A 14,274-nucleotide genomic window follows, 5' to 3' on the forward strand; every position below is an offset into this window, starting at 1 on the left:
TTAATTTTCATTAGGGCACTGATTTCTTCCTTTCCCATGTTTATCTCACTTATAACTATGTTCCAGGCAGCTTTACATTTGTTTTTAGAATTTAAAATACACTCTTCATTTGCTTTCATTTTTGCTGTATTAATTTCAGATTTGTATATTTTTCGTAAGTTTATATACCTATTCTTGTTTTCTTGACTGCCTTCAATTTTGTCCTTCAGTGTGAGTAGAAGAATTCTGATTTTATTGAGGTGTGGGGTGTGCCACTTTTTTGTGTGTTGTGGTTTATGCATATTGCTAGGGTTACCTCTCTTAGTGATAAGAGAACAGTTATTGTCTAATGTATTTTTTATATTATATATGAATGCAGAAAAGTTCTCATTTATATCTTTGTTGATGGTTAGTATTCTAGCCCCTTCTATTCTACTCAGTTCATTTCTCATTACTTCATTGTTCTCTTCCTTGAGAGCTCTATATGTAGTTAGCATCCTGGTATCATCAAGAGTCAGATTTCCAATTTTGAGCCATATGCCATCATGGTCAGATAGTCCTCATTTTATGGTATCACACTCTACTTGATTCCTACAGATAAAGCTAATTATATTGTCAAGGCATGCCTCCATCCTGGTCGGTTTTTCACTTAATTCGAGACTTTCTTACAGACAGAACTCAACATGTTGCTCTTAACGAAACAAAATCAACAGATGTAAATGTAATTTGGGGAGTGTGACAGGGCTGTTATTGTTTACAATGTATATAAATGATATAATAGAAAGCATCAGAAGCTCTTTAAGACTCTTTGCAGCTGATGCGGTTGTCTGTCAGAAAGTAGCAATGCCAGAAGACAGCACTGATTTGCAGAATGACTGCAGAGGATTGATGAATGGCGCAGTCTCTGGCAGTTGATCGTGAACATAAATAAATCTAACATATTGCATGTGCATAGGAAGAGAAATCTACTACTCCACAGTTACACTATTGATGACAAATTGCTGGAAACAGTATTTACCAAAAAAATACCTAGAAGTAGCTGTCCAGAGTGACCTTAAATGAGATGACCACATAAAGCAAATAGTTGAAAAAGGAGATGCAAGACTGAGATTCATAGGAATAATTTTAAGGAAATGTAACTCATCGTTGTAGGAAATGTCATAAAAGAAGCTTCTTTGACCAATTTTTGAATATTGTTCATCTGTCTCGGATCATTACCCAGTAGGACTGATAGAAGAGAGAGAGAAGATTCATGGAGAGTGGTGTGTTTTTTCACAGGAGTGTTTAATCAGTATGCTCAACAAACTCCAGTGGCAAATGTTACAAGAGAGACATTGTGCATCAAGGAGAGGTTTCTATTGAAATTTCAAGAGAGTCAGACAACTTATTACTTCCTTCCACATACATCTTGCAAAATGACCCCAATGAGAAATTAGAGCTAATACAGATGCTTACTGATGATCTTCTCCAACATGCCATTTGCAAGTGGAACAGGGAAGGTGGGGATCAGTTAGTGGTGTCAGAAGTACCCTCCACCACACACCATTAGATGGCTTGCAAAGCATGATGTAGATGAGAAAGGCCCGTGAATATAATTTATTACTGTTACGTAACACACGTCATCAGGCTGTAGATATTTAGTGCTACCCACGCAAAGCCAGGGCAGAACACTAGTGAATGAATAAATACATACAGACTTTAAACCAACAGTTGGCCTCATTAAGTGAGAAACAGTAACCAGTCAAAACCTTTGTTCAACTCTGCATTTTGCCAGGAGTGGAACAGTACCACACTGTCTGAACTTGTGTGGCTGCCTATCGATATACGGTAATTGTCTCTTGTCACTTTTCTTCCTTCTCTTTTTTATTTTATTTATTTTTAATTGTTTGCTTTATTTGTTTCACACTCAGTATGCTGCTGTTGTGGTCTTCAGTTTGAAGATTGGTTTGATGCAGCTCTTCGTGCTAGTCTGTCCTTTGTAAGACTCTTAAACCTCTTCATAAGTGCTTAACTACTGCGACTTACATCAATTTGCATCTGCGTGTTGTATTCAGGCATTGGTCTCCCTCTACAGGTTTCACCTTCACACTCTTCTTATTTTCTAATCTAATCCCTACAAAACTAATGATCCCCAGATGTCTCAGGTTGTACCCAAAACTAATCCCTTCTTTTAGTCAAGTTGTGCCATAGATTTATTTTTTTCCCAGTTCTGTTCAATACCTCCTCATTAATTATTTGATCCACCCATCTAATTTTCAACATTCTTATGTAGCACCATATTTCAAAAGCTTCTATTCTCTTGCCTGAACTGTTTATTGTCCACATTTTACCTCTGTACAATGTTACACTCCATATAAATACCTCCAAAAAAGCCTTCGTAATGTTTAAATTTGTACTGAAAGTTCTGGTTGAAAATTACAAATTATTTAGGAATAAAGGAGATGACTCACTATAAGGCTGAAGCGCTGGGTCACCGTTAGGCACACAAATAAAAGGTGTGTAGCTTGGCTAGATTTCCGAATGCACTTACTTCTTGTAGCCATAGGAAAAACACACACACATCGTTGGGGGGAGGGGTGGGGGAAGAGCAGGTAACTTGCGAGCTCCCACCCAATTGTGTGTGTGTGTGTGTGTGTGTGTGTGTGTGTGTGTGTGTTTGTACCCCAGTACATTCAATGTGGTCGAGTGAAGAGCTGACAGTAGACTGAGCACAATGTAGGGAGATAGGCATGTACATGTGAGTGAGTGTGTGTATGTTTTTCCTACTGCTATAAAAAAGGCCATGAATTCTCAAAGCTAGCAAGCTCCATACCTTTTGTTTGTGTGCCTATCGATGGCTCAGTGCTTCTGCCTTTCGGTGAGTTGTCTCCTTTATTCCTAAATAATTCGTGATGTTTAAATTTGTATTATATGTTAACAAATTCCTCTTTTTCTTAAATGTTTCCCTTGCTATTGCCAGTCTGCATTTTATTTCTTCTCTGCTTTGGCCATTGTCAGTTATTTTAATGTCCAAATAGTAAAACTCATTGACTGCTATTAGCATCTCATTTCCTAATCTAACTTCTGTAAGCATTGCCTGATTGAATTTCTACATTCCATTATGCTGGTTTTACTTTTGTTGAATTTCATCGTATAACCTCTTTTCAAGACAATATCCATTCCATTCAACTGTTCTTTTGAGGCCTTTGTCATCTCTGACAGAAAGAATATCATCAGGAAACCGAAGACTTTATTTCTTCCTTAATTGAATGTCACTATGCCATGAAACAAGTTCTTTGGTTTTGTAGTATTTCAGGTGAGAGTTAAATATTGTTATCTGGTGCACAATCTTTTTTTTTAATTTCATAAATTAGTAAAATATGAATCCTTCGTAAAATACTTATCCTACTGTATGTTTAACTGAGACATTATTTTTCTTTTTATTTCATAAATAGAATACCTATCTTGCAATAATTTTATTGTAAAAGATTGTAACTTTGTGATCATAATGAGTGTTACTGTGGCTCAGCGGAAAGTCTCAGATTGCAAATCCAGAGGTCTGTGTTTCAATCACCAGTCAATCCTGAGGTTTTTTTTTTTTTTCTTCTTAAAAACAAAATACAGGATGGAATTGCTGACCAGTATTTACATTCAGGAGAAGAAATATTTCGCACTGTGAATAGATACATGTAAAAGTACATACAATATCGCAGTTTTCAGAACTGTTAGTTCCTTCCTCAAGGAGGATATGTGGATAGTCTGGGGATTCTTAAAATGTAAAAGCAGCTCACTCCCACCTCAGTATGAAAGGGACCCATCTGGTGTGAGGATAAAGGAGACAAACATGAAGGGAGAGACGCACTAGAGACAATCGGAAGTCAAAAATGGTACACTGGTAGATGTCCATAGATGATGATGATGATGATGAGGCAACGTGAAAGGTAAAGATTTGTTAGAGGAAGAAAAATGAATAATCAAATTAAGAAATGGGTGGAAGGGGTTGAAATGAGAAGGAGGGGAATGATAATTAAAATGTGAAAGTATTAAGGATTATAAGGAGACGTACAAAATGAAAAATTGTGATAGTTATGAATAAAGGGGAGGAGGAATGGGTCAACAGAGGCTGAGTCTATGAGGGTTTGGGGACTTGAGGGTGTGCTGGAGTGCAAGTTCCCATATCCAGATTTCATGAAACCTATACAGGGTGGAAGAACCCAAATACGCCTGTGTGGTGCATCAGGCAGTCAGGTCTCTTGAGTCATGGTGAGCAGCATTTTCAGCAATTAGGTACTATGTGTCCCCAACAAAGGTGGACAATTCTTCAGTATCCATGTATGCCCTCTCCCAGTCTAGCATCATTCCTGTATGAAATGCTACACAGTGGACACAAGTTAGTTGATAAAATAAAACGATTGGTTTTTCAAGTTGCTCTGTCTTTAATATCATAGCATTTACCAGTAATGGGAATGGAGTAACTGGTGGGTGCATGTGGTAAGTGTTACAGTAGGAACAACTGCAAGGGTAGGAACCTTGTGGCTAGAGAATGTCACATGGTTTAGACTAGGATGCTATGGAGGTTAAGAGGATCATGGGGAGGATATCAGGAACAGAGTATCTCATTTCATGACTTCATTTGAAAAATTAATATCCACAGTGGAGTAATTTATTGCAGCATCTGAGTTATGGGCTATAGTGTGTAACAAGGAGGATGCATTTGGGTTTTTTGGATGTGGAAGCTGTAATAGTTGGAGGGTGAGAGGTGGATATAGCATGGGAGATTTGTTTCTGAATGAGATCTATGGGGTTATTCTGGGAGAGGAAAACCTGGGAGATGCTCTTGGTGTAAGTGTTGAGGGGTTCAGCGATGGGGCAAAATGTTAGCCATGGATTCCAAGACTGTGAGGATGGGAGCATTTGCTGTGGAACAGCTGGTGCTGTCAGAAGGTACGTATTGTTTTATATTGATTAATTTTATATGAACTAAGTTTTGCAAGTGATCTTTGTTGTGATGGAATCAGCACAAAAGAAAAGTTGCTTTGGATTTGGAAAAGTACCTGATGAGTTTCAATTGTGTTAAGAACTTGAGCTGTTGGAGGAAGTGGGGAAGTTCATCTTCATCATGAGTCCAGACTTCAAAAATATCTTCAGCAGATCTGCTTCAAGGAACGGTTATGAATTTTAATATGTCAAAGAGCTGATGTGCCTCATACTCCACTCATACTCCAGAGATAGGAAGATAGTGGAACAGGAGGGGAAAATTGCTGCCCTTCAGGCTGAGCTAGATCAGGCTAGGGAAGATCTGGACAGGTTAAGGAGGGAGAAGGGCAAAGAGAGGTGGGAAGTGGCAACAGGTAACAGAAGGAACAGGCCTAGAACTAAGTCTGACAGTTTTGTGGTGAATGTCAAAAATAAGTTTGACCTGTTGCTTCAGTTAGAAACTGATGAGCCTCAAGCAGAGGTAGGTGTAGACAGGACACAACAAGCTTTCAATAGGAAATTGAAAAAGAATGTAGGAAAGTCATCGAAAAGGAAGAAAGTTTTGTTGTTAGGCAGTTCTCATGCCAGAGGTGTTGGCCAACTTCTGCAGGAGGAATTAGGACCAGAATACCAGGTCACAAATTTTTTCAAACCAAGTGCTAGTCTGGATCAGGTGACAGAGGATTTAGGTTCACTCTGTAAAGGATTTACCAGGGAAGACACCGTGGTTATTGTGGGAGGGCCAGGGAACAGCATCGACAGAGATCCTGGGTACAGTATAGAGTGTGACCTAGTAAAGATTGCGTCAGCATCGAGACACACCAATGTTGAATTTGTATCTGTCCTGAGACGCCATGACCGGCCTCATTTGAACTCTTCTGTTGGGAGAGTTAATTTGGAGTTGGAACAGCTGCTTGGGTCGGGTGCGGGGGCTCATATTGGTGTGGTTCCTGTTGATTCTCTCAGTAGGTGGGACTATACCAGGCATGGCCTACATCTCAACAGGAAAGGGAAGGGGAAACTGGCTGGGGTAATTGCAGGAAATTTAAGGGGGGGAGGCACTGCCATGAATGGTAAAATACCAGTGGTTACAGCAGTTGGAGCAGCACCTTTTTTAGGATAGGTAAGACAGAAAGATGTCAAGTTCTACGAGAGGTCAGGATTGAAACAAATCTTCAGTTTAGGAAAGAAATTAAACAGCACAATTCCAGCACATTGGATCACCAATCACAGCTGTCAATTATAAATTTTCACCAATCACCAGAAATTTTATCTCCACCAAGTTGTATCTCAGTCCTAGGTAATTGCATTGGTGAATTAAAGTCACCCAACCCAGTTGACATAATCTGCCTCTCTGAACACCATGTGACCACTGGTATAGGAACTAGGCCTAAGCACAATGAGAAATTCAGACAGGAGAGTACTGCAAATGTTAGAATAAGGAAAGGTTCTCATAAAAGTATAATTAAAAATAATGTAAGTATATTTCATCAAAATATTGGGAGTTTAAAGAATAAAATAGATTAACTTCTGGTTTGTTTAGAAGATTTAGAAGTTGAGGATGAAATAGATATACTATGCCTGTCTGAGCATCACATTGTTACTGATATGGATAAGGTAAATGTAAGTGGATATAAGCTCTCTGCACATGTAATGAGAGAAAATATGGAGAAAGGAGTAGTTGCCATATATGTCAAAAGTTATCATTGTGCAAAAAGTATAGAACCAAAAAAGTTTTGTGTAGAGAAACATATAGAAGCATGTGCCTGTGAGCTTAAATTAAATAAAGGCACATTTATAATTGTAACTGTATATAGGTCCCCATCAGGAAATTTTCATCTACACTCCTGGAAATGGAAAAAAGAACACATTGACACCGGTGTGTCAGACCCACCATACTTGCTCCGGACACTGCGAGAGGGCTGTACAAGCAATGATCACACGCACGGCACAGCGGACACACCAGGAACCGCGGTGTTGGCCGTCGAATGGCGCTAGCTGCGCAGCATTTGTGCACCGCCGCCGTCAGTGTCAGCCAGTTTGCCGTGGCATATGGAGCTCCATCGCAGTCTTTAACACTGGTAGCATGCCGCGACACCTGGACGTGAACCGTATGTGCAGTTGACGGACTTTGAGCGAGGGCGTATAGTGGGCATGCGGGAGGCCGGGTGGACGTACCGCCGAATTGCTCAACACGTGGGGCGTGAGGTCTCCACAGTACATCGATGTTGTCGCCAGTGGTCGGCGGAAGGTGCACGTGCCCGTCGACCTGGGACCGGACCGCAGCGACGCACGGATGCACGCCAAGACCGTAGGATCCTACGCAGTGCCGTAGGGGACCGCACCGCCACTTCCCAGCAAATTAGGGACACTGTTGCTCCTGGGGTATCGGCGAGGACCATTCGCAACCGTCTCCATGAAGCTGGGCTACGGTCCCGCACACCGTTAGGCCGTCTTCCGCTCACGCCCCAACGTCGTGCAGCCCGCCTTCAGTGGTGTCGCGACAGGCGTGAATGGAGGGACGAATGGAGACGTGTCGTCTTCAGCGATGAGAGTCGCTTCTGCCTTGGTGCCAATGATGGTCGTATGCGTGTTTGGCGCCGTGCAGGTGAGAGCCACAATCAGGACTGCATACGACCAAGGCACACAGGGCCAACACCCGGCATCATGGTGTGGGGAGCGATCTCCTACACTGGCCGTACACCACTGGTGATCGTCGAGTGGACACTGAATAGTGCACGGTACATCCAAACCGTCATCGAACCCATCGTTCTACCATTCCTAGACCGGCAAGGGAACTTGCTGTTCCAACAGGACAATGCACGTCCGCATGTATCCCGTGCCACCCAACGTGCTCTAGAAGGTGTAAGTCAACTACCCTGGCCAGCAAGATCTCCGGATCTGTCCCCCATTGAGCATGTTTGGGACTGGATGAAGCGTCGTCTCACGCGGTCTGCACGTCCAGCACGAACGCTGGTCAAACTGAGGCGCCAGGTGGAAATGGCATGGCAAGCCGTTCCACAGGACTACATCCAGCATCTCTACGATCGTCTCCATGGGAGAATAGCAGCCTGCATTGCTGCGAAAGGTGGATATACACTGTACTAGTGGCGACATTGTGCATGCTCTGTTGCCTGTGTCTATGTGCCTGTGGTTCTGTCAGTGTGATCATGTGATGTATCTGACCCCAGGAATGTGTCAATAAAGTTTCCCCTTCCTGGGACAATGAATTCACGGTGTTCTTATTTCAATTTCCAGCAGTGTATTTCTGAAAAATTTGGACTCCTTGTTGTGCTATCTGTCAGACAGGGGGAAGCAAATTATTATTTGTGGGGACTTCAATGTAGATTCTCTGAAAGAGGGTAATAGGAAAAATGACCTTGAAGTATTACTCGGTCTTTCAATTTGACACCCGTTATTCATTTTCCTACTCGGGTGGTAAAGGATAGCAGCTCACTGATAGATAACTTCTTTATAGACCAAGATAAGTTTAACCAGTTAAATGATCAGCTTGTTGAGAATGGTCTTTCTGATCATGGTGCACAGCTAGTTACAATATATGACATAGCTCCATTCAGCAATACTAACCAGTCCTCCAAAGTAGTACGTTCAGTCATCGATTTAACAATTGCAAATTTCAGGGAAAGCCTACAGCAGTTAGACTGGGATGAGGTGTACCGTGAACCTGATGCCAATTTAAAATATAATTTATTTCATGACATTTTTGTAAATGCATTTGAAAACTGCTTCCCCAAAAAAATAGTTAAATATACTCGTAAGAAACCTTGTAACAAACCATGGCTTACTAAGGGTATAAAATTATCTTGTAACCGGAAAAGGGAAATGTATCTGACAGCAAGAAAGAATAGTGACCCAGAAACTATCAAACATTATAAAAACTACTGTGTTATATTAAGAAAAGTTATTAAAAAATCCAGAAGTATGTGTATCATGTCTGAAATCAGCAACTCTGATAATAAAATTAAAACAATTTGGAATATTATTAAAAGAGAAACAGGTCAACCAAGAGCACAGGAAGACAGTATTACCATGAAATTGAATGAAAACTTTACGAACAAAAAGTCAGAAGTTGAAAATATTTTTAATAATCATTTCCTAAATGTTGTGGATATAGTAGTATCCAGGTGTTCATTAGAAGATGCTAGGCTGTTAATGGAAGAGGCCATACCTATGCAATTTGATACAATTGAAATCTCACCCACTTCTCCCTCTGAAATTAGGAAAATAATAAACTTGCTTAAAAGCAAAAACTCACATGGAATTGATGGCATTTCCAGCAAAATACTAAAAGCTTGTTCTCAACAGGTAAGTAAGATTCTCAGCCACCTGTGTAATAGCTCTCTGGAACAGGGCATTTTCCCTGATAGACTGAAATATGCTATTGTTATACCTTTGCATAAAAAGGGGGATAGATCTGATGTCAACAATTATCATCCAATCTCCCTTCTAACAGCTTTATCCACAATTTTTGAGAAAGTAATGTATTCAAGAGTAGCTTCACATATCTGTAAAAATGAAGTACTAACAAAATGTCAGTTTGGTTTCCAGAAAGGTTTTTCAACAGAAAATGCCATATATGCCTTCACCAATCAAATTTTGAATGATCTGAATAACCGAACACCACCCATTGGGATTTTTTGTGATCTCTCAAAGGCTTTTGATTGTGTAAATCATGAAATTCTGCTAGACAAGCTCAAATATTGTGGCATGAGTGGGACAGTGCGCAAATGGGTCAATTCATACCTAACTGGACGAGTGCAGAAAGTTGAAATAAGCAGTTCTCATAATATGCAAAGATCAGCACATTCCTCAAACTGGGGAACTATCAAGAATGGGGTTCCACAAGGGTCAGTCTTGGGTCCTTTGTTGTTCTTAATATATATTAATGACTTGCCATTCTATATTCCTGAAGAGGCAAAGTTAGTTCTCTTTGCTGATGATACAAGTATAGTAATCACACCTGACACACAAAAATTAACTGATGAAATTGTCAATACTGTCTTTCAGAAAATTACTAAGTGTTCCTTGTAAACGGACTCTCACTGAATTTTGATAAGACACAGTACATACAGTTCCGTACAGTGAATGGTATGACGCCATTAATAAGTATAGACCTTAATCAGAAGCATATAGCTAAGGTAGAATATTCCAAATTTTTAGGTGTGTCCATTGATGAGAAATTAAATTGGAAGAAACACATTGATGATCTGCTGAAACGTTTGAGTTCAGCTACTTATGCAATAAGGGTCATTGCAAATTTTGGTGATAAACATCTTAGTAAATTAGCTTACTACGCCTATTTTCACTCATTGCTTTCATATGGTATCATATTTTGGGGTAATTCATCACTGAAGAATAAAGTATTTATTGCACAAAAGTGTGTAATCAGAATAATAGATGGAGTCCACCCAAGATCATCCTGCAGACATTTATTTAAGGATCTAGGGATATTCACAGTAGCTTCTCAGTATATATACTCGCTTATGAAATTTGTTATTAACACCCAAACCCAATTCAAAAGTAATAGCAGTGTGCATAACTACAATACTAGGAGAAAGGATGATCTTCACTATTCAAGATTAAATCTAACTTTGGCACAGAAAGGGGTGAATTATACTGCCACTAAAGTCTTTGGTCACTTACCAAATAGTATCAAAAGTCTGGCAGATAACCAACAAGTATTTAAGAAGAAATTAAAAGAATTTCTGAATGACAACTCCTTCTACTCCATAGAAGAATTTTTAGATATAAATTAAGGAAAAAAAATTTAAAAAAACACAAAAAAATAAAAAAAGTTGTTATATTAACTTAAGTATGTTGTTAAATTAACTTAATAATGTCATGTATTGGAAAATTTGACTCATTCCACATCATTACGAAATATCGTATTCATGATCGATGGAACTAGTATTAATCTAATCTAATCTAATTTAATCATTCAATTACAGCAATAGTGGAGACTTTGTCAACAGGGAGGATAGTATGAAGTTCAGATCATATGAACTGTTTCTTGATCAGCTTATCAATGCACTGAGTCCATAATGCTTTTTCAATGACAGGATTTGTTCTATTACTTGTACCTTTTTTCCCCTTTATACAGTGATGTATAAATGTGAAAAATGAAGTTTCTTCATGATTCACAGTCAGTACCAAACTGTAGGTTCCCTTTTAATTTGTTGGTCCATGCCTAGTAAAGAAGTGCAGTTTTTAAATCAATCTTCAGGTTGAAGACAGTTTTACCCATATTTAACATCAACCTATATACCAGAAACTTTATTTTACATGACCATTTCTTGTTTAACTATTAATAATTAATTTTCACAAAAGTATTTCTGCAGACTTCTTCTGAGAAAACATTGAAGTCTCTTTTCAATAAGAGATCAAGAACTACATTTGAGCTAACAAAGGAACAGAAGGCAGATATGCTGGAAGCATTCCACTTGTTTGACACTAAGGGCACAGGAAAGATTGCAACAAAAGAGCTTAAGGTACGTCTGAAAAATTAGAGAACAAACAATTGTGTGTGTTACTTTATAATTAGCGTCTTGTTTTCTTTACTGTCTCGTTTTCTTTAATTATAGAATATCTGCATATACTTAACCCCTCCAGATCATGTTATAGACCTCTGATTATTAGTTTTTTTTCTGTTTATCGAGATGCCTGGTAGATAGCTTTACTGTTTGTGTGTGTGTGTGTGTGTGTGTGTGTGTGTGTGTGTGTGTGTGTGTGTGTGTGTGTGTGTGTGTTTCGGGAGTTGCGAGTTAGTACTACTATCAAATATTAGAACATAAAGCTCGCCATGTTGGTGGCAGTCAATAAGTCACATGTGCCTCTGGGGTCGTGCCAAATAGTGAGCATCTCAGGGAGCTTAGTCTATGTAGGGCTGGTGAGTGACACTAGTTCTTTGTAACCATATGCTTTTAGTGACCACCATGCAGTGTGGCAGTGGAATGTTGTGTGTCATATGGAATAGAGGCCATATGTTAACCTTCCAAAAATGTGAGGGCATTACAAACCTCTATTAAAGACCCTTAGCATGACTATGTGCTACATGCCAGTGGTGTGGATGGTTGTTGAGGCAATACAGTTATCAATGAGGAACCTGTCGTGGCTCAGTGGTCTGTATCAGTGGATTTCTATATCCCTAGCTCCTCATGAGAACAACATCGCTTCCACAAATCCTCAAAAAATCACACCCAGTGTTTTGTGTGGGCCGCTGTGCAGTGAAAACGCCCATCTAACAGAGAGCACTGGAGGGTAGTCCTTCTGATCATGCATGTTTTAAAGTAAAAGCATTTTGTTGTAACAAGGCACAGCTGTTGTGTCAAAATCTTTCTTTTGTCATAAGAAGAGAAGAATGTACCTTTTGCATCCAAAAAAATCTCAGACATTTGGCGAGGACCCTGAAATCTGTTTAGAAAGCATAGTCACATCATAAACGATTTTGTCAATAAACTAAGGGCTCACCATCTAATCAGTTCAGACCATTTAGCTAGCTATGATATAGTATCACCTTTCACAAATGTCAATCTTGCAGAATCTTTTCATTAACAGGTAATAAATTTCTGGTGGACATAACTCTTTGTTGCACTAGACTCTTTCTTCAGCCTTTCTTAGTTTCAGCCAAGGATTTTTTGAGCAGACTGACAGGGTCACTACACGTGGCTCATTTGCTCCCCTGATGAGATTGCTAGAATCAGTAGCCCTTAAACCAACTGTATTTTGGAGGTATGTAAATGATACTTTTATAGTGTGGGCTCATGGAGAAGATGAATGAACAGAGTTCTTACATAATCTCAGTTACATTCATTAGAAAATTAAATTCACTAGGGAAATAGAGAAAGTTGATTGTCTACCTTTCCTGGACATTTTGGCTGTGTGGCGCATTTATTTTTATGTAAGCCCACTCGTACTGATTAGTATTTACTTGCATCGGGTTGTCATAATCCATAGCAAACTATGAGTATGTGTGTGTTTAAGACAGTTGCCCAAAGAACTCAACAGTCTCAAACACAGATATTTTGTCAGAAGAACTGGTCCACTTAAAGGCATTGTTCCAAGAAAATGGACATTCTACTGGGTAGATTGACAGGGAACTGTGTGTAAGTACATGGTGAAAGACCCCCAGGGATATCGTAAAATTGAGATTTATTAACACTTAGGAGCTGACGCCCGTAAAAATACGGGTGTGCCTGACCAGCCCAAAAATCAGCAATTTTACGGGCGCATGTGCTCGACCTTCCCCTTCATTCCTTTACGCGTTCTTAGGGCTCCCAGTGGTCTGGGAGGCACGGCAGAGGCTATAGTTGAAGTATTTGACACTAGATGGTGCGGGATGGACAAGGGAGCAGCACCCCCCCTCTCTCTCTCTCTCTCTCTCTCTCTCTCTCTCTCTTCTTCTTCTTCTTCTTCTTCTTCTTCTTCCTTCCTCTTTTTTTTTTTTTTTTTTTTTTTTTTTTTTTTTTTTTTTTTTTTTTTTTTTTGCGTTGTCATGGCGAAGCGTGGTTTGACGGATGATGAAATCGCTCGTGAGTTATCGTGCGAGTTTGAAGAAAGTGATGTTGATTTTTCAGAGGATGAGGATTTGCTTGATTCTGATGATGACATAGACTATATTCAAGAAGAAGGCTCTGAGTCTTCAGGTAAGGAATGCAGATAACAAAATACACAATATTTTTATTCAGATTTCAATTGAAAGAGCTTTCAATATGTAACTACTGTAGTAAGTGATTTTATTTGCAAATACTACTTTTATGGTAGATTCAGATGAGGAGAGCAAGCGTCCAAGTTCTTCAGAAGCATGTATTGTCATTGTTGCTGCTGATATCACACCTGAAGTGCGTGGACGACCAAGGGTGAGTGTGAGACCGAGAACTTTGCACCATACCGATTCTGACAAGGGAACCTCCCCATCGCACCCCCCTCAGATTTAGTTATAAGTTGGCACAGTGGATAGGCCTTGAAAAACTGAACACAGATCAATTGAGAAAACAGGAAGAAGTTGTGTGGAACTGTGAAAAAATAACCAAAAATACAAACTGAGTAGTTCATGGGATGATATGCAACATCAAGGATATCGGAAACGCAGGAGTGCCGTGATCTCGTGGTAACGTGAGCAACTGCGGAACGAAAGGTCCTTGGTTCAAATCTTCCATAGAGTGAAAAGTTTAATTTTTTATTTTCAGTTGATGTGACAAACTCTTATGTTTTCATCACTTTTTTGGGAGTGATTATCACATTCACAAGAAAACCTAAATCGGGCAAGGTAGAAGAATCTTTTTACCCATTCGCCAAGTGTACAAGTTAGGTGGGTCGACA

At 39.6% G+C, this 14,274-nt stretch overlaps 1 protein-coding gene across 1 annotated transcript in view; it reads left to right on the forward strand.

Annotated features, from left to right (window-relative positions):
* The window catches only part of LOC124789160 (caltractin-like), a 191,309-nt gene that overhangs the window by 69,712 nt on the left and 107,323 nt on the right, over positions 1-14,274 (forward strand). Inside the window, exon 3 of the mRNA XM_047256455.1 lies at positions 11,295-11,444. Within this exon, the coding sequence (XP_047112411.1) occupies positions 11,295-11,444 (150 nt within the window). The remainder of the gene's footprint in view (positions 1-11,294; positions 11,445-14,274) is intronic.

Source organism: Schistocerca piceifrons, chromosome 3 (assembly GCF_021461385.2).
Source record: "Schistocerca piceifrons isolate TAMUIC-IGC-003096 chromosome 3, iqSchPice1.1, whole genome shotgun sequence".
In the NCBI taxonomy this organism is placed as follows: Eukaryota; Metazoa; Arthropoda; class Insecta; order Orthoptera; family Acrididae; genus Schistocerca; species Schistocerca piceifrons.